General features: G+C 45.6%; 1 protein-coding gene across 1 annotated transcript in view; it reads left to right on the forward strand.

Annotated features, from left to right (window-relative positions):
• THAP4 (THAP domain containing 4) overlaps positions 1 to 15,598 on the forward strand; it is a 38,963-nt gene extending 23,365 nt beyond the window's left edge. Inside the window, exons 3-6 of the mRNA XM_088479217.1 lie at positions 9,627 to 9,786; positions 10,202 to 10,311; positions 11,199 to 11,302; positions 15,407 to 15,598. Coding sequence (XP_088335343.1) covers positions 9,627 to 9,786; positions 10,202 to 10,311; positions 11,199 to 11,302; positions 15,407 to 15,526 — 494 coding nt within the window. The 3' untranslated portion in view covers positions 15,527 to 15,598. The remainder of the gene's footprint in view (positions 1 to 9,626; positions 9,787 to 10,201; positions 10,312 to 11,198; positions 11,303 to 15,406) is intronic.
• The last annotated feature ends 5,468 nt before the right edge of the window (positions 15,599 to 21,066 follow it).

Genomic DNA, 21,066 nt, shown 5'->3' on the forward strand with positions numbered 1-21,066 from the left:
GCAGGGTGTTTATTACCTCACAGTAAACGTGTTTTTTCTGTGTGGGAAGTCACATAAGCTCCGTTCACACTCCTCATGTCGGAAAGTGAACGAGGATATCCTCTTCCAGCTATAATGTGCTGATATAATGTGCAGTTAGCGGAGGGATATGTAGACGCTGAGGGTTTATGGAGGGCATGTTGTATTATATATCACGCCCCATTTCTGTCACTGTGCCTGCACAAAAAGGGACCGCCCTCAGCTGGCTAAGATGCTTACAGCCCTTGTGGGCAACGCTCCCTGTGTTTCCCCATAGGGGTTATCGCAGCAAGTGGTGGTCTCATCACATGCAGGGGTCCCTGGGCAGTTGATGGTGCCCCAGTGTATCCTGTTTTTCGCCCCCCCCAGGTCTCGCAGGAGCCTGTGTGGGTGAATTTATTGTCCAAATGGTATAGCACCTGATGGACGTTTTACAGGGGGAGTCACCATTTCGGCCTTCTAAACGGCCTTTTGGGTCTCAGACGGCCAAGGATCATGATGTCTGATGACGGTGAAATTATTGACTTTTTCAGACACGAGCCCCTTAGTGCAGAGGAGGCGTAGTCTGGGTCTAAAGTCTATATACCTGGCCTTCTACGGGCAGTCCGTGCGGCTTTGGTTATTACATATCCCCCGTGGCTAAATCCAAATATGCCTTCTTTAAGGATAAGGGTGTTGCCACTGTAATTCCTCTATCTGGTCAGGTGGATCATTTAGAGGAGGCGTGGAAAATCCGGGTGAGCGGTTCCAGCCTCAAACACGGTTGACCTTTTGGTGAGGAGTGCTACGTTGCCCATGCCCTCCAGATCCTCCTTGAAGGAGGTTACAGATTGCAAGGTGCAAATATATCTAGAATCCAATTATTCCCTTGCTGGAGGGGCGTCCAGTGCTGGGGAGCCAGAGCCATGGAGCGCTGGGTAGGTAACTGGATCTCTGCACACTGTCTCTCCAGCAGAGCAGGTGGATAGTGGCAAATTCTCAGAGACTTAGCCACGTTCATAATGAGACAGTCTTACATATAGCCTGCTCCTTTCCAGAATCTCCTCGGCAGCAGTAGCGGCTCGACAGCAGTGGCGGCTCGCCGCTCCCTGTGGTTGCGCTCTTGGAAAGCGGACGCAGATTCCATTTGGAATGCTTTGCCTTTTACGGGACAGGTCCTGTTTGGCCCTCATCTGGACACAATTGTGGCCCCACAGGCAGCAGCTAAGTCTGCGTGTCTGCCATCGGCTACAGCCCCATCGGGGTCTGAGGCTTCGTCTTTTCGGCCCTGTGAGGCCAGGGTAAGTCTAAAATACAGCTTTCCAAGACAGTCAGTAGCCAGGAAATCTGCTCAGCCATTAGAACAGGCTTGGAGTACAAGACGTCCTACTCCCAAGTTGGACTATAAGCCTTCAGCCTCACGGGACGGGCCTCCTCTCGGGGGACCCCAGAGTTGGAGGCCGGCTTCTCCAGTTCACCCAGTCCTGGTGTCTGACCACCACGGACACTGGGGTAAGAGAAGTATTTTCTTGAAGGTATGTCCTCTCCTCCCGGTAAAGGTCTTCCAGACGGTTTTTCGTTACAGGTCTTTTGTCAATTCAAGACAAGGACCAGTAATTTTTGAGGGTGTTACTCTCTATGCCCCAGGCAGGAGTTATAGTACCTATTCCGTTGCCCCAAAGGGGAACGGGGTATTACTCCATCCTCTTTCTGGTACAGAAACCCAATGGGTCTTACCAGGACATCCTCAACCTTGAATCCTTCAACAAATTCTTAAGGGTTCCTTGGTTCAGGTGCATTCCATCAGTCAATGGAGTCTGGGAATTTTGTAGTGTCGTTGGGTATATTCAGGGTGACTACCTGAATATCCCTATTTTCTTAGCACACCAGTGTTTTCCTCAGGTTTGCAGTGGTCGATAAGCATTTCCAGTTTCTGGCAATGCCACTTGGTCTGGCCTCCGTGCCTCACGGTTTACCAGGGTCATGGCAGCCCACCTGCAGATGCAGGGGGTCCGCTTGTTACCCTATCCAGGTGACCTCCTGTTGTTACCAGGGTCTCCAGAGATACTTCAGTGCCATCTGCAACGGACAATATTTGTGTTGCTACGTTGATAAACTGGAAATGGTCCTCTCTGATTCCTCACAGTGGATGCTCCATATCCCAACATCTGGGGATCTTTGTAATTGAGGAAAAGATCTCTGCATTACAGGCAAAGGTACGCAGTTGCCTGCAGAGTCGCCGAGTGTCTATTCACGCGGCAATGTGGTATGGGTTGCCCCATAGGATAAAGTCAATAGTGCTTTCCCCGGAGGTTTGTCTCTCTCTGGCCTGGTGGCTGCGGAAAGCTCACCTAAACAAGGGGCAACCCCTTTGGGATTGCGGACAGGGTCCTTCTGATGACTGACGCCAGTAGCCGTGGCTGGGAAGCAGTGACGGGTCCACACTTGTTCCAGGGCAGGTGGACACCAGCAGATTATGCGCTTCCCATAAACATCTGAGAACTCTGAGCAGTATTCAAGGTTCTCCAGCATGCAGGACAGGTCCCCCACGGAAATACTGTGCAGGTACAGTCTGACAACGCCATCATGATGGCTTATGTAAACCACCTAGGAGGTTCCCGAAGTCAGACGACACTAACAGTGGTGTCCCGAATTCTGGCTTGAGTGGAAGGCTATATCCCTGCCATCATCGGCAGTGTTCATTCAGGAATCCTCAGATGGCAAGCAGGGTTTCTTAGCCGTCAAGACATGCATTCAGGGAAATGTACGCTTCATCCGGAGGTGTTCAATCTTCTGGTGAACAAGTGGAGCCTTTCAGAGATGAGACTCTTCTGGTAGACGTATGTAGGTCCAGTGGACCTTCTAAGTTGTGTACCTTGTCCCTCCATTATCCCTTCTTCCAGTAATAGCAAGAAGGCACGCTCCTGCTGATAGCTCCAGCGTGGGCCAAACGGCACTATTACTCAGATCTTCGGAGCCTCTCAGTTAACACTCCGAAGCTGTTGCCTCTACACCTGGACCGGTTGTCTCAGGATCCTGGCTGATACCCGGACCTGGGTTGTCTGTCCTTGACGGTGTGGCGGTGGAGACTGCTCTCTTAAGGTCTAGGGGTTTTCCAGCTCTATAGTTAACAGGGGCTCTATCCATGCTAAGAGCTTGGAAGCTTTTATCTGCAACAATTTACCATCAGGTATGGCATACTTTCTTTCAGTTGTGTCGCCCTAGAGGCTATGCTCTTCGGGTATTCCGGATATCCAGAGTGTTGGCTTTCCTACAGGTGGGCTTAGATAACGTTCTTCGCCTTGCTTACCTGAGGGTGCAGGTTTCTGCCCTGTTAGTATGGTTTCATCGTAGGATTGCTACTCTTCCTGAGGTCCGCACCTTTGTGCAAGGTGTACGTTATATTCAGCATCCCTTTGTTCCACCGGTGGCTCCTTGGGATTTGGCTGTGGTCCTTAGGGCTCTCAGGGGACCGCCATTTGATCCACTGGGCTCAGTGGATTTCAAATGACTTACGGCTAGGACTGTATTCCTTCTGGCCATTGATTTGGCCAGTAGGATCGCAGAATGGGGGGCTCTGTCATGTAGACCTCCTTTTTTCTCATCTTTCCTAGGAACAGGGCAGTGCTTCGCACTTGCCCTGGTTTTTTACCTACAGTGGTGTCTAGTTTCCTCATCAATGAGGAAATTATAGTACAGGCCTTTACTTCCCCAGTCCTGTCTGCTGGTGTGGCCTCCTTGGATGTGGTACGGGCTCTACGAATTTAAGTTGACCATACCAGTCCATTTAGGAAATCAGACTCTGACTCTCGGTTTTGTCCTTTCTGGCTTCCATAAAAAGGGTTGGCCTGCCACTACTCTAACTTTGGCAGGATGGATTCACAGGTCTTCCTGTTCCATCCTCTATTAAAGCTCTTCTACTAGGTCTGTGGGTCCTTCGTGGGCAGCTCGACGTGGCGCCTCAGCAGTTCAGCGGTGATTGGCAGCCACGTTTACATATTTTTGTAATTATTATGCTTTTGATACCTTCGCCTCTCAGGATGCTTCCTTCGGGCGGCGGATTTTCCTTACAGCACAGGAGCGTCCCCACCCTTAAAGGATACTGCTTTGGGACATCCCCAAGGTATCCTGTGGATACCCTATGGACCCTGAAGTAGAAAATATGAGATATGGTAAGAACTTACCCTTGTTATCACTATTTCTACGAAGTCCATAGGGTTCCACAGGACTCCCGCCCTGTCGCACCTGTACTGCAGATGGGCTTTGATCTGGTCACTGGTTTCTCCGTCTCCTTCTGGTGAGAATGTGATTCTTGTGTGTTCCAGACTTTCCTCTCTCTCTTTGTTCTCCTCCTCCGGCCTATGGCTTGTTACGAAACTGAATTGCCTTGGCTTGGGGGTGGGGTATAGGATGAGGGACCCTAGTGCATCCTGGGAGGCTGAAAATTTAACTCTGTGGTGTTCGTGCCTGACGTCATCACCTATACCCCAAGGTATCCTGTGGAACCCTATGGACTTTGTAGAAATAGAGATAACAAGGGTAAGTTCTTACCATATATCATATTTTTTCGCTGGCAGGAACGGCCACTGCCTGGGTAGCAAGAGCTATTGAGGAGTGGGCCAAAACTCTAACGGAGTCTTTACCAGATGCCTCTAATGAGCAACTGGATATGATCTCCTTTATTAGAGAAGGGGCCTCTTATTTGGGAGATGCCGCCTTGGATGCAGGGATCCTTTCCTCTAAGGTTTCAGCAGAGTCCGTGGTGGCATGTAGGATCCTCTGGGTGAAGGATTGGAAGGCAGATACCTGGTCCAAATAGGCCCTAGAATTCCTTCCATTCATAGGAGGTGTTCTCTTTGGTCCAGAATTGGACAAAATTGTATCCTCAATGGCAGCCTCAAAGATGGCAGGTTTGCCATCAGCAACCTCGTCTAAATTGAGGAGGGCGTCCTTTCGGGGGTTTCGGCCGCAGGGCAAGGCCAAAGGTCAGCCCTCAGCGAGATTTCCACCAAAAAAGGCAGGACCCAGGAAGCCCTGGCAGAACAAACGTCCAGGATCTATGGTCCAGGTTAAACCAGTGGCCTGATGGGACGGGCCTCCCCCTGGGGGATCCCAGGGTGGGGGGCCGACTACTTCGGTTCTCAGAGCCCTGGCACCTCACAACGGAGGATGCCTGGGTTTGAGGAGTTGTTTCCCGAGGGTACGCCCTGACGTTTTGGAGGACTCCTCCGCAAAGGTTCTTTTGTGTAAACCCGCAGGTGGGTTCAGAAAGAGCTTTGGCCCTTCAGAAGGCTATTCTTGCCTTGCTAGCATCAGAAGTAGTGATTCCGGTGCCAGAGAATCAGTTCCGGGAGGGGTTTTACTCCAATCTGTTCTTGGTTCAGAAACCGAATGGGTCATACCGGCCTATTCTGAATCTGAGAGAGCTCAACAAATTTGTTCGAGCCCCCGGGTTCAGGATGGAAACATTGTGATCGATTGTGTTGGCAATGGAACAGGGGGACTATATGGTATCCCTAGATATACAGGATGCCTACCTCACATCCCAATCACACAGGCTCATCAAAAATTTCTTCGTTTTGCGGTAGGGGAGGAACATTTTCAGTTCCAGGCCCTGCCGTTTGGCCTGTCCACAGCCCCTCGGGTATTCACCAAGGTGATGGCGGTGATGATGGCATGCCTCAGACGCCAAGGCGTCAGGATTTTGCTTTACTTGGACGACCTCCTGTTGCTGGGGCAGTCCCCACAGCAGGTACAGGATCATTTGAGGCTGACAGTATCATGTCTGTACAGTCACGGCTGGATCATAAACTGGCAAAAGTCTTCACCCTGTCCGGTACAACAGATGTGTCATTTGGGAGCGAGATTGGACTCCGTGGTGCAGAAAATATATCTGCCGGAGGAGAAGATCCTTGCCCTACAATCACGAATACGCAGGTTGCTTCGCAACAGGCAGATTTCCGTTTTAGTAGCCATGCAGGTCCTGGGGTCGATGGTGGCCACCTTCAGGATGGTGGAATACGCTCAATTCCACTCCAGACCACTGCAGCAATTAGTTCTGTCTCGCTGGAACAAGGATCATCGCACGATCAGGTCTCAGCTGCTGCGTCTCTCTCCAGAGGTACGGTTGTCCCTGACCTGGTGGTTGCAGACAAAGCATCTCTGGCAGGGTCGCCCCTTTTGGGTGCCGGATTGGACATTAGTCAAAACCGACGCCAGTCTTCAAGGTTGGGCAGCGATGACGGGGTCACACACTTTCCAAGGAAAGTGGTCAGTGGCGGAAAGCCGTCTTCCGAGCTATATTCAAAGCTTTAGTGCAGGCTCAGGAAATCTTAAAGGGCAGGTCGGTGCAGATACAGTCGGACAATTGCACCACGGTCGCCTACCTAAATCATCAAGGGGGCACAAGGAGTCGGGCTGCCTTGGCAGAGGTATCAAAGATCCTGGTATGGGCAGAGACTCATCTGCCCACGATATCTGCCGTGTTCATTCCAGGAATCCTGAATTGGGAGGCCGATTTTCTCAGTCGGCAAGAGATAAATGCAGGAGAATGGGCCCTACATCCACAGGTTTTTCGGAACCTTGTGGACAGGTGGGGTCTAGCAGAAATAGATCTGATGGCATCAAGAAGGAACAACAAGGTTCCCAGGTACGGATCCTGGACAAGAGATCCGAGAGCCGAGTTTGTAGACGCACTGACAGTAAAGTGGCATTGCAAGCTGGTATATCTGTTTCCCACGTTTGCTCTTTTGCCCAGAGTTGTCAGAAAGATCAAACAAGAGGGCAGCACCATCATATTAATAGCTCCGGCATGGCCGAGACGGCACTGGTTCACAGATCTACGGTCTCTCTCCATAGACACTCCATGGCCTCTGCCATTGAGACCGGATCTCTGGATCTGGGTCCCTGCTGGTACCCGGATCTTCATCGGCTATCGCTGACTGCATGGCTCTTGAGGCCTCCGTCTTGAGGAAGAAGGGGTTTTCCGAGTCTGTTATACGGACGATGTTGAAGGCACGGAAATCATACTTTGCCCGTATATACTATAGGGTTTGGCATACTTTCTTTCAGTGGTGTGAACTGAAAGGGTATGATCCACAGAAATTTCTGATATCCAGAGTGCTTGATTTTCTTCAAAGCGGGCTGGAAAAAGGGCTCCACTTGGCCTCTTTAAGGGTACAGGTGTCAGCTCTTTCAGTCTGGTTCCAACATAAAATTACTCTGAGACCAGATATAAAGACCTTTTTTCAGGGGGTGTTGAGGATTCAACCTCCCTTCGTTTCCCCGGTTGTTCAGTGGGACTCGACTCTAGTTCTGAAGGTTTTACAAGCTCCTCCGTTCGAGCCTTTAAATTCAATAGACATCAAGTGGCTAACAGCAAAGACGGTATTCCTCCTTGCTATTGCATCGGCACGTAGAGTGTCGGATTTAGCTGCGCTTTCCTTCCGGGAGCCGTTCCTGGTATTTTATCAAGATAGAGCAGTGCTACGTACTAGGGAGGGTTACCTTCCAAAAGTGGTGTCTAAATTTCATATTAATGAAGAAATAGTAGTTCCAGCATTTCAGGGCAAAAGTCTCTTACAAGGTGAGGCTTCCCTGGATGTGGTCCGTGCGTTGAGAATTTATGTTAAGCGCACGAGCAAATGGAGGAAGTCCGATTCATTTTTTGTGCTTTATGGTTGTCATAAGCGTGGCTGGCCAGCCAGTACACAGACACTGGCCAGGTGGATTCACATGGGAATTTCATTGGCTTATACACAGGCTGGTATGCGGGTGCCGGATTCAGTGACGGCACATTCTACTAGAGCGGTAGGTCCATCATGGGCGGCCCGCCGTGGTGCTTCTGCTGAGCAATTATGCACAGCAGCCACATGGTCTTCCATCCATACCTTTGTCAAATTTTATTCCTTTGACACCTTTGCCTCTCAGGATGCCTCCTTCGGGTGTAGGATTCTCCTCTCTTCCGAGAGTCAGGAGCGTCCCCGCCCGTAGGGTTAGTGCTTTGGGATATCCCCAACGTAATGGCTGTGGACCCTATGGACCACGAAGAAGAAAATAAGAGTTATGTTATAACATACCTTTTGTTAACTCTTTTTCTTCGAGGTCCATGGGGTCCACAGGACACCCACCCAGGCGCACCTGTAGTTCTGGGGGAGGTTTTTCCGTAGTTCTTCTCTTGAGAGTCTGGACTCGTGAGTATGGGTCTTTTCTTTCTTACCCTTTGTTTGTCGCTGCCTGCTTGAGCTTGGTAACGAACTGGCTACCTGAGGCAGGGGGTGGGGTATATGAGGAGGAACCCCGGTGCATCCTGGGAGCAGAGAACTTGTTTGCGTTAACTGTTTGGTGACCGGGATTCATACCCAACGTAATGGCTGTGGACACCATGGACCTCGAAGAAAAAGAGTTAACAAGGTATGTCATACCATTACTCTTATTTTTTGGGGTCTTCTGAGGTTTTTTTTTTTTTGTTTTTTTTTATTTTTTGACACAGTTAACCTTTGGGGGGACTGTCTGAAGGTTGCAGGGTGGTTTCCGAAATGTTGCACCCCAAAACCCCAATTCTGCACTTTTTTTCGCCACCCATTCCTTGGTGATACTTTTTCGCAGGGTCGAATGCAATATACTTTTCGCACCGGCGAAAAGTTTTCAAATTGAATACGGTGTAAAAGTAAAAGCGGCGAAAATGACGTCATCTGAGCAAAAACATTGCAGAAACTGAGTTTTCGCTCCATATTCAATACCCCTGTATGTAACAAAGCTTGATGAGAGATAAAAGTGTGAGAGAAAAAGTATTAACCAATCAGCTCCTAATTGTCATTTTTCAAACACAGCCTATAAAATGTAAGTTAGAAGATGATTGGTTATTTATATGTCACAATTTTCTCTCTCATCAAGCTTTGATACATAGGCCCCCTTGTATCATAAAATCTATGTGATCATCCAGTGGGCGAGAGGAGTACAGGCACGTAGTAATAGTAGTGGTAGCTGACAGAGGGCCAGATTCATTACCGATCGCAACTGCGATTACGCACACAATTGGCCGATTGTTGCATTCTGCGTATACATCGCAGTGCGCAAAGATTGGACTGCCATCGCAATGACTACACAGACCCATCGCATATTGATTTACAGGAAGCACCGTCTGGGGGTGGAGACGGGGTGGTCGGTGAAACGCAGGCGTGCCAGTGTGTTTCAAAACCGTTGCAGGGGCGTGCATAAATTAGCCAATGCGATGCCATACACAGCTTGGGCTTCCACAGTGTGCGATGAGGTTAGCAATTCCTGAGTAAGGTCAGAGCTTGTGCAAGTGTGTGCGTGAGGCTGCGATGGTACTCGATGTTACCGATGGTTTCGTAGTCTTGCTAAGTACAGTATTACAGATTGGGGCGTCCTTATGTTAGTCTGCTTATGGCATTGCGATCACAATCACTACCATATCTTCGCAGTGAGAACGCGTGCGTGATCGCAATAGCGATCCTTGCTGATTCTAAGCTTGTGTTTAATGCGGACGTCACTGCACACGAATGTGCAGGTATTTCCCATACAGGCTTGGCCAGGGGGTTGTGCTATGCGTGTGGTGTGTTTCTCTAGGTCTCCTTTGCATTCATATGTAAATATTATTGTTACAGATGGCCCACCTTTGAACCCAGCTGTGGCGCCTCTGGCTTGGATGCTGGGGAGCTGGGTATCTGATCCTGCTGGGGAAGGGGAGTTTCCTTCTATCCCATCTTTTCACTACGTGGAGGAAGTGGTCATCTCTCATGTTGGACAGCCCATGCTGAATTTCATGTGAGTGGGATATGATATATTCTTGCAGTAGACCCCCATGTCTTTCCAATGTAGCTGAAATTTGGTTTCATGTAGTGCATGTAATATTATCTGCTATTACTAATCAATGGTACCTGCTTGCCGTTGGCTGCAAAGTAGTTGGTGTAGTTAGGCCTAAACTGACTCCTCCATCTACTAACGTTATTACAGTCTAAACCCCTGTTTTATGGCTTTTCTGTTTTTGGAACTGGTGTAACTTCAAACATTCTGCAGGACCGCTATGTAAGACATTGTATGTTAGACAGAAGGAGGAAGACGGAAGTATGACTTAAGCAGGTAAACGGTGTATTTATAGGCAGTGTACATAAACTGCAGTATGATTTGCATGTATACATAACTTATAGTACAATTCCTGTGTTTTCATGTTGTTATGCAGGTTTTGTGCCTCTAACCCAGAATCGGGGAGGGCAATGCACAGAGAATGTGGATTTATCCGTGTGAAGCCTGGGACCAACCAAGTGGCATTTATATGTGCTCAGAACACAGGTAAGCCCAGCACGGTACCAACCACATACTGATATAGACATGTTCATGGAAAAATGACATGTACTTGGGTGTTTATTTACTAAGTGTCAGGATGTAAAATCCAACACTTTTATTCGTGTTCATGCCAGATATTTAAAAGGGCAGTGCTTTTACTAGCAAGGCACGGCTAGTAAAAGCACTGCCCTTTTAAATAATGGTCATGAACACCAACAAAAGTAAAATAAACCCCTTGGAATCTCTGTAGTCAAGAAAGATTAAAAATCGAAAAGCTTCAGTGCCATCCACACCCGCCAGGTTTGCTAAATAACCATATATTTATTCTATAGTTTGTTGAATATGCTGGGGCAGCTGTGTGTGAATGGGAAAACAGGAGGTACCAATAGCACAGTTTTTGTATAATCAATGGAATATACTGTAGGTAAAATAAATGTGTGTACCATAAAAAAACAATTAAGCAATTATCTGTTAAATGATGAGGGGAAACACTATTGGGCACCCCCTATTTCCTTTTCATAGATTGCACATACCAGTCTGAAAAACTGGCTTCTTTTGGGACAACCTGTCACTTGGTACATCAAAGGAGTGCTATACATTGAATGGACTTGTTTTGAATTTAGAAAACAGACTTGCAATGAGGCAAATGGACACGTGCTGTTACAAGCTATATAGTTGTAGTATGACACATCTTACATATCTGATCAAAGTCTGCCTGGCGTTAGATTATTACAGTTCTGCCTCAGGCTGTAGCACTAGTAGCTGGCCTTAAGTAATTCAGGAATGGGGCAATACCGTTTTTAGTGATGGCGTACCTCATTTCAGGGGTAGATCAGTCATGCATGGAGCACTACTGTGTTAATGCTATGTAGCTCTCCCTTGTCTGCGATTAGGTGTTGTGGAAGTGGAAGAAGGAGAGGTGCAGGGAGAACAGCTCAGTCTGACCTCACACTCACTCAGCAGGATCAGCTTTGCCAAAGAGCCTCATGTACAGAAGGTAAGAAATCAAGTGCCCAACTATGTCTGTGCCTCGCAGAATAATACCGTACATCAGCATAGGGTATAATTGTACACAGACTCTAAACTCAAAATATAGGTTACTGGAATATAACAAGATGGAAAACACAACATCGGATCACTCTGCTTGAACATCGGTCATGTGAGTAACCCTCAGGTTACTAAGGAAGGCCGGTGTTTTCATGCTGCCGGGGCCAGTGATGCTGCGTCGGAAGATACAAACATTGTCCTCGACACACCCCTGTTTTCTGGGAAGCTGGGTGTCTCCACCCCCAAACGTCAATCATGCTGCTGCTTAGGGGCACTGCGACCGTCGAATCAGACACAGATCCGCACGTGCACAGATTGTGCGCATGCGCAGATCGCAAAAAATCTGAGTTGTACGTAAACCAGAATTACAATCTGCATATAAAAATGTTTCTTCAGTCCATTATATAATATTTCTTCTTCAGGGTCCATAGGGCTCCACAGGGAGACATTTTGGAGTAGGTGGTGGATAGGAAGACCGGACAACAGTTAAGCTTTTGCAATCCCAGAAAGCTCTGGCCCTGAGCCTAAGGCAATCAGTTTGCTTGGTGTCCGGCAGGAGCCGGATCACTATTAGAACAGTGGGCTGCATTTAAGCAGCCCAAGCTTTTATTTTTATGATTTATTTTATTTGTTTTTAATACTAACGGGCAAGCAGCGCTAGACTGTCCTCCGGACGTCTGTACTGCCGCTCCATCACCCCTCCGCGACGCTGCGACTCCAGCCCTCGGCTTGGTACTCTCGGCGGGGCTCCCGGGGTCCTGGCTAGCGGGTCCTGCGGATGGACCCCAGACCGCAGCTGGGACACCAGGGGACAGGTAAAGCGGGTTACCGCTCGCCTTTACTCACATTTTGCCAGTCTTATCTCTGGTCTCAGGGGACAGACCGGAGGTGCTAACGTGGACACCGGTCCGTCCGGGACTCCACTAGACCACCAGGGCATGTATACTGGTGCTAGAGACCAGGGAACCGGTGGTTAAAAGTCAGCAAGGGGAGGTCAGCTCTGTCAATGTGGCCCCTCCCCCAGCTCAGGGCGCCAGTCCACCGCGGTCTTGCTGCCCTGAGCTAATCCTCCTCCCCCGCCCCTTCAGAGATCTCCGGCGGCCATTTTCTCTATGCAGCAGCTGCAGCTCTCTCTGGGAACGCTGGTTCCTGTCCCTCTACATACCTCTCCTAGGAGCCAGGTTATGTAGCGCTATAGAAAAAAGGGGGGGAGTTAACCCCCTATTGTTCTTCAGCACACTGAATTATACTTGCAACAATATATGAAGACTATATGGTAATATAAATTCAGAGATATTAGTTGCATGCATTTGCAAATACTTGGGAGGCTGCTAGGCCACGTCACGGCACCTCTGTCGCTAGCAGTCCCTAACGACCTCTTGCTCTTGGCACACTCTCCATTGGTTCTTCACCACCAGCTTCAGGTAACCATTTCTACAAGAGGCACGGCTGGTTAATCTACTGAAAAAAAAACCCTGATGATTTAAATTATCAGGGTTGCACTATTTCAATCAAATGATGTACCTGTAGCTCTGGATTGTGCACAATCATTGATGTCGTACAAGTGTGGAAGAAGCTGTTAGATGATCTTGAAGAGATTGGACACCACAGCAATGTAGTAAAGATGGCAAAGGCAATAGCTAAAATTGCACTCACAGATGCCCACTTGCTGGCTAATCTACTTGATCCTGGGTACAGGGGAAAAAAATCTTAGTCCTGCTTAAATTGAGACTGCTATAGAGTTTGCTCATAAGAAGGAAAAAATACCCAAGCGCTTAAATACACTGTTAAAATTGTAACTGCAGCAGTTAATAAAAGAAAGGGGAAAATTGCAACCCCACAAAAAACACAATTGTGAAAAGAGAAACCACGGTAATATACAAAAAATGAGGATATTTAATAATCAAATCATACATGAAAAATTAGAGACATAAAAAGCAATAGGCACATAAACACAAAAATATAATCAGACAATTGAAAATTACTAAATAATAAAATGATCAATGGTTGATAAGTTGAAAAAAAGAGATTTTGGTTTAGAATAGTGTCAAAAACTTTTTCTGTCACTCAATGATAAATTAATCACAATTGAATAATGTTCAGCTGGTAAATATATCAGACTGAATGTCCCGAATCGATACTCTCCTCTAGCCTGGTGGATGTCCTACACAGCTCAACTTCAGTTAGACACTTCTGTCGTAAATATTCTGAAACAGATGTTCACCGCAGTTTCATAAAGTGCAGGAATTGAAAGGATTTTTTCAACGTACGGTTTTGTACAATCCAAAACACGCAACAGATTGGGAAATGAAAAAGCAGCTAAGCTGGTTGCATTCTACAGAGCCTTTTCTGTTGAGGACAAACGTGAGGACGTGGACAAAGACATGTAAATGTTTGACTCAGACTCAAACAACTGAGTGAAATTTAGAGCCTAATTGTGCTTTTTGATGCAACTGTTTAGTGTGCATTTATTCTATTACTGTGTTTATTTTGTTACTGTTCTCACTTCAAAAATTGTTCATTTTTTACTAAAACAAGGTTTAAACATCTAAAATTAAACAGTTTACTTAAAAAAACAAAAACTTTTTTAATAAAATATCCGATTTAAATCAGATAAATCCAATTTTTTTTTTTTATATAAAAAAAATTAGATTTTTATGCAACGCTGCTTCCTTCCCAAGGTGGTCTCTCGTTTCCAGCTTAATGAGGAAATTGTGGTTCCGGCCTTTCAATCACCAGACCTCTCGGGAGTCCAATTTCCATCAGGAAATTGGACTCCCTCTTTGTCCTATATGGATTCCACAAGAAGGGATGGCCAGCTAACAAACAGACTCTGGCCAGATGGCTTTGCATGACTATCTCACAGGCTTACACGCAGATTGGCCTTCCAGTGCCGGCTATAGTATCTGCTCATTCTACTCGCTCTGTGGGCCCCTCGTGGGCAGCCCGCCGTGGCACGTCTGCTGAACAACTCTGCAAGGCAGCCAAGTGGTCTTCTGTCCACACCTTTCTTAGATTCCATGTCTTTGATGCATTTGCCTCTCAGGATTCTTTCTTCGGCTCAGGAGCGTCCCCGCCCTTGAACAACTGTTTTGGGACATCCCCATGGTCTCCTTGTGGAGCCCTATGGACCCTAAAGAAGAAAAGGAGAGTTATGGTAAAACTTACCTTTGTTAGCTCTCTTTCTTCAAAGTCCATAGGGTCCACAGGGCATCCGCCCTGACGCACCTGGCTTCTGTGGGTTACGTTTCTTGGTCACCGGTCTCCTTCTCCGTCGTGTGAGAGAGTGATTCTTCTGTGTACCAGTCTTCCTTCTCTCCTCTCCTGCTCCTGCCTTGGGCTTGTTGACAAACTGATTGCCTTGGGAGTGGGATATAGGGGGGGAAGGACCGGAGAATTCTGGGATTGCAAATGCTTAACTGTTTGGTGTCGGTCTTCCTATCCACCACCTACACCCAATTGTCTCCCTGTGGACCCTATGGACTTCGAAGAAAGAGCATTAACAAGGGTAAGTTTTACCATAGCTCTCTCTATAGTATATATATAGTCATTCTCCTCAATTGGTAAACAGCCAAATTTGTGTGAATATGTAGCCAAATAGCACAGATCTGGCTATTCAGGCTCCAGGCTCAGTAGCTGGGTCACAGTGTCCCCATCACCAGCATTACAGCTGATGGCCACATACACACCAGTAGAGGCTGTATGCTGACCCTTTTATTCCATTCTGCTGAAAAAAATGTTGGTTCGGACTGTACACAGGACAATGGCTGGCTGGGCAATTTCCTAAAAGAAAGTTACCAAATTGGCCAGCCAAACTTGCACATGTCACATTTTAGGCTGAGGTAGTAAAAGGTGCCACCAACAGTATGTGTTGCTTGTTTCTCCAAATGAGATATTAGATGTTGGGACAAATAATTATTTCCCACATTCTGATTTCACTGAGGATTTAGGGCTGTAATTGCATTAGGGCAGCAATTCATAGTTAGTTGATATATATATTTTCAGCTCTACTTTAATAGGGTTCCAATAGTAATCCTTGTCTTTCCCGATACAGATCTCCCGCATCTTCCGTCTCACCTCTGAAGGGAAGCTGGAGCAGACTGTCTCCATGGCAACTAGCACACAGACGATGGCTCCGCATTTACACGTCACATACAAGAAAGTGACATTGTAACAGTTTGTGTCTGAGTTATGGAACTAATGTCTTTACTGGTCACATGCCATTATTAAATTCACACTGCTGATAGCTCTAGAGTACCCTTTTAAAATTATTTATATTTCCGGGAATTCATGTACTAAGGGGTATATTTGCTAATGTGCGGGTACAATTATTAATCCTATTATACCCTTCTTAAGCGTATTATTTTCTGCAAGGTACATTATGTAACTCCATCAATGCCTCATGTTTTCACATAGTGTGTAACAACAATAACTAACAACCCATCTGAAAACTGTTAAAAAAAACAGGTCAGATTCTGATTGGTTCTGCTGCCACTTTTCTGAATGGTCGTGGCAGCCTGCTCACTCGCTTATGCTAATGCGAGAATCCACCCGTGTATGGAGAAAATGCAGGCGAATGCATTTGGAAGCCTATCCCGCCCACTGTTTTTCCATCTGCAACCGGCATCATTAGTATCTGGACTTGCACCCACTCCTTGCCGGTTGGACAAGATCCGCCTGAAACAGGCATCCCATCTCCGTCGGCACGCTACGATCAAGCATGAAAGTCAGCCTACATGCCCACAACACTTGTATGACACTCCTACTAGGAGTAGTATCCAGAAACGCCCATTTCATGGATAGCGTGGAACATCGAAGGGCGGATAAATCCATATGCACTAGCAAACTATGATCATGGTCGCCGATTTTTTTAGCACATGCACAATAGGCATTCATCCGTCCTTATTGCCACCTGCGTCCGACTCAAAATTAACACTTAAGTGGTTAATGTATCTTTTGTTTTTTTTAAATCTGTCTAAAGAAAATTTGAACTCACCAATGGCATTCACAGCTTGATTTTATTTTGTAATATACAAATGATAATAACTCTCTTACTTTTGTCCCATTCTCCACTTGTACCCCTGTTGTGCAGCACAGTTTTATACTACAGTAGGAAACAGGAGCAGTAAGGGGAAACCTATGCAAATGCCCTTGCTAACCAATGTGCCACCTTGGCTGCATATAACCAATAATTGTCAAAATAATTAACATTCCATCATCAGTCTCAACGTACCACCACCCATGTAGTAGTGACCCACCATCTCACATTGCCAACAGTGCTTATTTCCTGTATAACCCCTTGCAGACACCAGTAACCCACTAGGGTCCTGCTCAGCCTTTTTGGATAAAGTATTTTTTATTGGACAACCAATGACATACAAACCAACAGTACAACTATGCAAAAACAAGGGTACTGCAGGACCCATAGCATTATACAAAATACAGTTGAACAGATGTGCAGATGTTGACGCAAGTGTAGCAGCGAGTCACTGAGCAATCAAGCACAATATAAAAAGCAAACGCGCTGTTGGTACGTCAAATAAACACAAATCAATTTTCATATTGCATTAAGAAAGAAAGAAATAAACGGAGTACAACACACATATTAAGATATGAAAACAAAATAAGGAAATGAGTCCCACACTCATAGGGGTCAATCCAAATAGGTGTGAATTGTGAGTAGCTAGTTTGTTTCATGAAACTCGCAGACTTTGTACGAATGTGCGCACCCGAGAATTCTCCAATTCAATTAAAAATGCCTAATCACGGTACTCACAGCGGAGGTTTGTGAATTGACTGTCAAATGTCATGTTAGAGAAGTGCATGAAAGAGTGAGGAGACCATTCTGCACCTCCCAAAATGTATAGTTTCGTTAGCATGGCCGTATAGAAGGCTGTTTGTGGGCATAAGGAAAGTACAGATTTGTGCTTATTTTCTTTTTTTTTAATTATAAATGGCAAACTTTTTTCGTTTAATATCTAACGAATTAAATGAAAAATGCAAAAAAAAAAAAAAATTTTTTTTTTTTTTTTTATGTACTTTGAGGCCACTTTGAAAAATGTAAAAAAACATACTGTAATTAAATTTGGGGTGCCTAAACTAACGAAAAAGTAGATTTTGGGCTAATTTGAGGCCATTTTTTTTTTTAACTCCCAAAAAAATGATATGTAATTATTGGACTAATTAAGCTAATTGGAAACTTAAAATTACCTAATTTGTCATTAGGGGGGTGTCCAAGGGGTTCAGCACGGTGTCCTGACATGTTAACCTTAGAATAAAGAAATGGAAAATTGCAAATTTACTCTGACTGGTTGCTAATTTGATTGCAAAGCGAATTCGCAGAGAAATCAGCAACTCGCACCTTGTAATTCGCACATAATTGGATTGACCCCATAATATCTCCTAATCACAGATCTCAAAACAAGCAAGGAAAAAACAAACAAATATATGTAGCATGTTACAAAAAGAGGCTTGAGGTTTCGTAACTGGACTCCAACCATCTGGTCCGTATGCGGTCAAATTTAGATAATGTCTTACGAACAAGATACATATGACGTATAATATTATAGACACATACAGGGGTATTCAATAGGAAACGTAAACTTCGCCGTCTATGCGGGTCGAAATTTTCGCCGCACATCGGAGCTTTTGCCGGCGAAAAAGTATCGGGCACGCCCCCGATTATACCTGTATTCAATATGAAATTGTCGAAAACGGCACACGGCGAATGTGAAATGAGCGAAAACTTCGCTGATTTTTGGCAAAATGACCCTAACAACCCCAAAAAGATGCTCTGACATGGGGGATCACTCTGGATACCCCCGAGTAGCCCTGCTTAAGGTTTTTGGGATCTTTAAACGGGCTCAATAGCTGCTATTTTGTGGATTTGGGAAGGTGGTGAAGAATAGTATTTAGAATGTTTTTTTGCAGAAAATAAGTAGCCCCAGCAAATTTTGGGTACTTGAAAATGGGTGTGAGCATATTTAAAAGTTGCTAAAGTGAAGTTTTAAAAAACGTGAAAAATCCACCTGCCGCAAACACCTGAGATGAAAAAAACACCTGGGGCATACTTGGGGACCCCCCTAGATTGTAGTTCGCTAGTTTTTAACTTTGCACCCCCCAATTTTTTTTTCGCCCCCAAAATGAAAGTGCTTTTTTTGGGGTCTTCTAAGGTATTTTTTTTTTTAAATTTACACAGTTTACCTTTGGGGGACTATCTGAAGGTTGCAGGGTGGTTTCCAAAATGTTGCACCCCAAAACCCCAATTCTGCACTTTTTTTCGCCACCCATTCCTTGGTGATACTTTTTCGCAGGGTCGAATGCAATATACTTTTTGCAGCCGTGAAAAGTTTTCAAATTGAATACGGTGTAAAAGTAAAAGCGGCGAAAATTACGCCATCCGAACGAAAACCTCGCAGAAACGGCGTTTTCGCTCCATATTGAATACCCCTAATAGGATTAATTGCTCCACTGTTCGGAAGTATTAATGATCAAATTAGATATAAAATACAAAGCTTAGCTGAATCCAATGGTAAAAGTAGATTCTTCAGTCTCCGAGATCAACAAATCTTCTTTAAGTCCTTAATATTTCTCTCCAACGTTTGTAGATATATATAAAAGATATAGACAAACAAAAAATTTATTATAGTGTAGTACAGCCATGGCCAAAAGTTTTGAGAATGACACAAGTATTGGTTTTCACAAAGTTTGCTGCTTCAGTGTTTTTAGACCTTTTTGTCAGATGTTACTATGGTATACTGAAGTATAATTACAAGCATTTCATAAGTGTCAAAGGCTTTTATTGACAATTACATTAAGTTTATGCAAAGAGTCAATATTTGCAGTGTTGACCCTTCTTTGCCAACAGTAAAAGCATCCTGAGACCATTCATGTGTGGGGTTGCTTCTCAGCCAAGGGAGTGGGATCACTCACAGTTTTGCCTAAGAACACAGCCATGAATAAAGAATGGTACCAAAACGTCCTCCAAGAGCAACTTCTCCAAAACATCCAAGAGCAGTTTGGTGACGAACAATGTATTTTCCAGCATGATGGAGCACCTTGCCATAAGGCAAAAGTGATAACTAAGTGGCTCGGGGAACAAAACATCGAAATTTTGAGTCCGTGGCCAGGAAACTCCCCAGACCGTAATCCCATTGAGAACTTGTGATAAATCCTCAAGAGGTGGGTGGAAAAACAAAAACCCACAAATTCTGACAAACTCCAAGCATTGATTAGGCAAGAATGGGCGGCCATCAGTCAGTATGTGGCCCAGAAGTTGATTGACCGCATGCCAGGCGCGAATTGCAGAGGTCTTGAAAAATAATTGTCAACGCTGCAAATATTGACTCTTTGCATAAACTTAGTGTAATTGTCAATAAAAGCCTTTGACACTTATGAAATGCTTGTAATTATACTTCAGTATACCATAGTAACATCTGACAAACAGGTCTAAAAACACTGAAGCAGCAAACTTTGTGAAAACCAATACTTGTGTCATTCTCAAAACTTTTGGCCATGGCTGTATGTCTTTATATTGTCTATGGATCAGTGGAACATCTTTTCCTTATTTCCCTTCGTATATGGGTGTGCACAATTAATTTGATAGGTCACCCTGTGTTATTTCCAATAATATAGACGTAGTTCGAAAGCGGACAGCAGATATATCTAGCCATGGGTCCCGGACAGATGATGGTTGTTTAGTGTGTATGAACAACCATCATCTGCAGATCAGTCGATCTGCAGATATATCTGTAAGGGTGTACCCAGCCTTAGTTCATCCATTGCCATTTACCATTCCATGATACAGGATTGGCAGGTGTATTTGGAAATGGGCTTTTGTGTTCCTAATGTCTTCTTTCACGGCCAACCAAGTGACATTTGCTCTAAGGCCAAATCATTTTAAAATCAATTGTGCTGTTGTGTGTATTATAAATATTTCAGCGTTAACTCACAAATTCTACAGAATTAAAATGTATATGCAGTAGAGATTGATAATAGAATTAACATGTGGAAAATGTTAAACAAGAATGACATGTTGTAAACAAAAATATAATTGAACCAGACAACTGAAAATATAAAACTAGAAATACCTCGAAATGGAGTAATGTAGAGTACACACATGAGCGACAAATCGTTAGATCGGGCGACCCATCGAACAATTTGGCAAGGTTATGCACAAACGAACTTGTGCGTACACACCATACTTGCCTACCCTCCCTATTTGGTCGGGAGCCTCCCGAAAATCGGGTGCCGCTCCCGACTTCCTGGGAAGGCAGGCAATCCTCCCAGCTGCCGCCCATTCCTCCTATGCCCCGCAATAACCCCTGCAACCCCCGCAGCTGGGGGGGCTGGTGACGCGTTCCGCTCCCTGCTTCACAATGCCTATATTATTGGCATTGTGTAGCGGGGGTGGGGCCAAACAGATGCAATCATTTGGCCCCGCCATGCCCACAAGTGCCTGTCACCCACCTGGCCACTCCCCCTTGTCCCGGCCACGTCCCCCTCGTCCTGCCGATCTGGCTGCTGCCTCCCGGAAGGAGCAGCCACAAAGTCGGCAGGTATGGTACACACTTACCAATCGGCCACCCTATATGTCTGGTAAGAAGAACCAGCTGTGATGTCATTATCGCTGGTTCCTGTGGCCATCATATGGCTTGTCCGGTCGTGTGTACACACAAGCAGATGTGATGGATATATCTTTCAGATATCACATCT

The sequence above is a fragment of the Taudactylus pleione genome, unplaced genomic scaffold (genome assembly GCF_031769625.1).
Source record: "Taudactylus pleione unplaced genomic scaffold, aTauple2 ptg000229l, whole genome shotgun sequence".
NCBI classification, from domain to species: domain Eukaryota; kingdom Metazoa; phylum Chordata; class Amphibia; order Anura; family Myobatrachidae; genus Taudactylus; species Taudactylus pleione.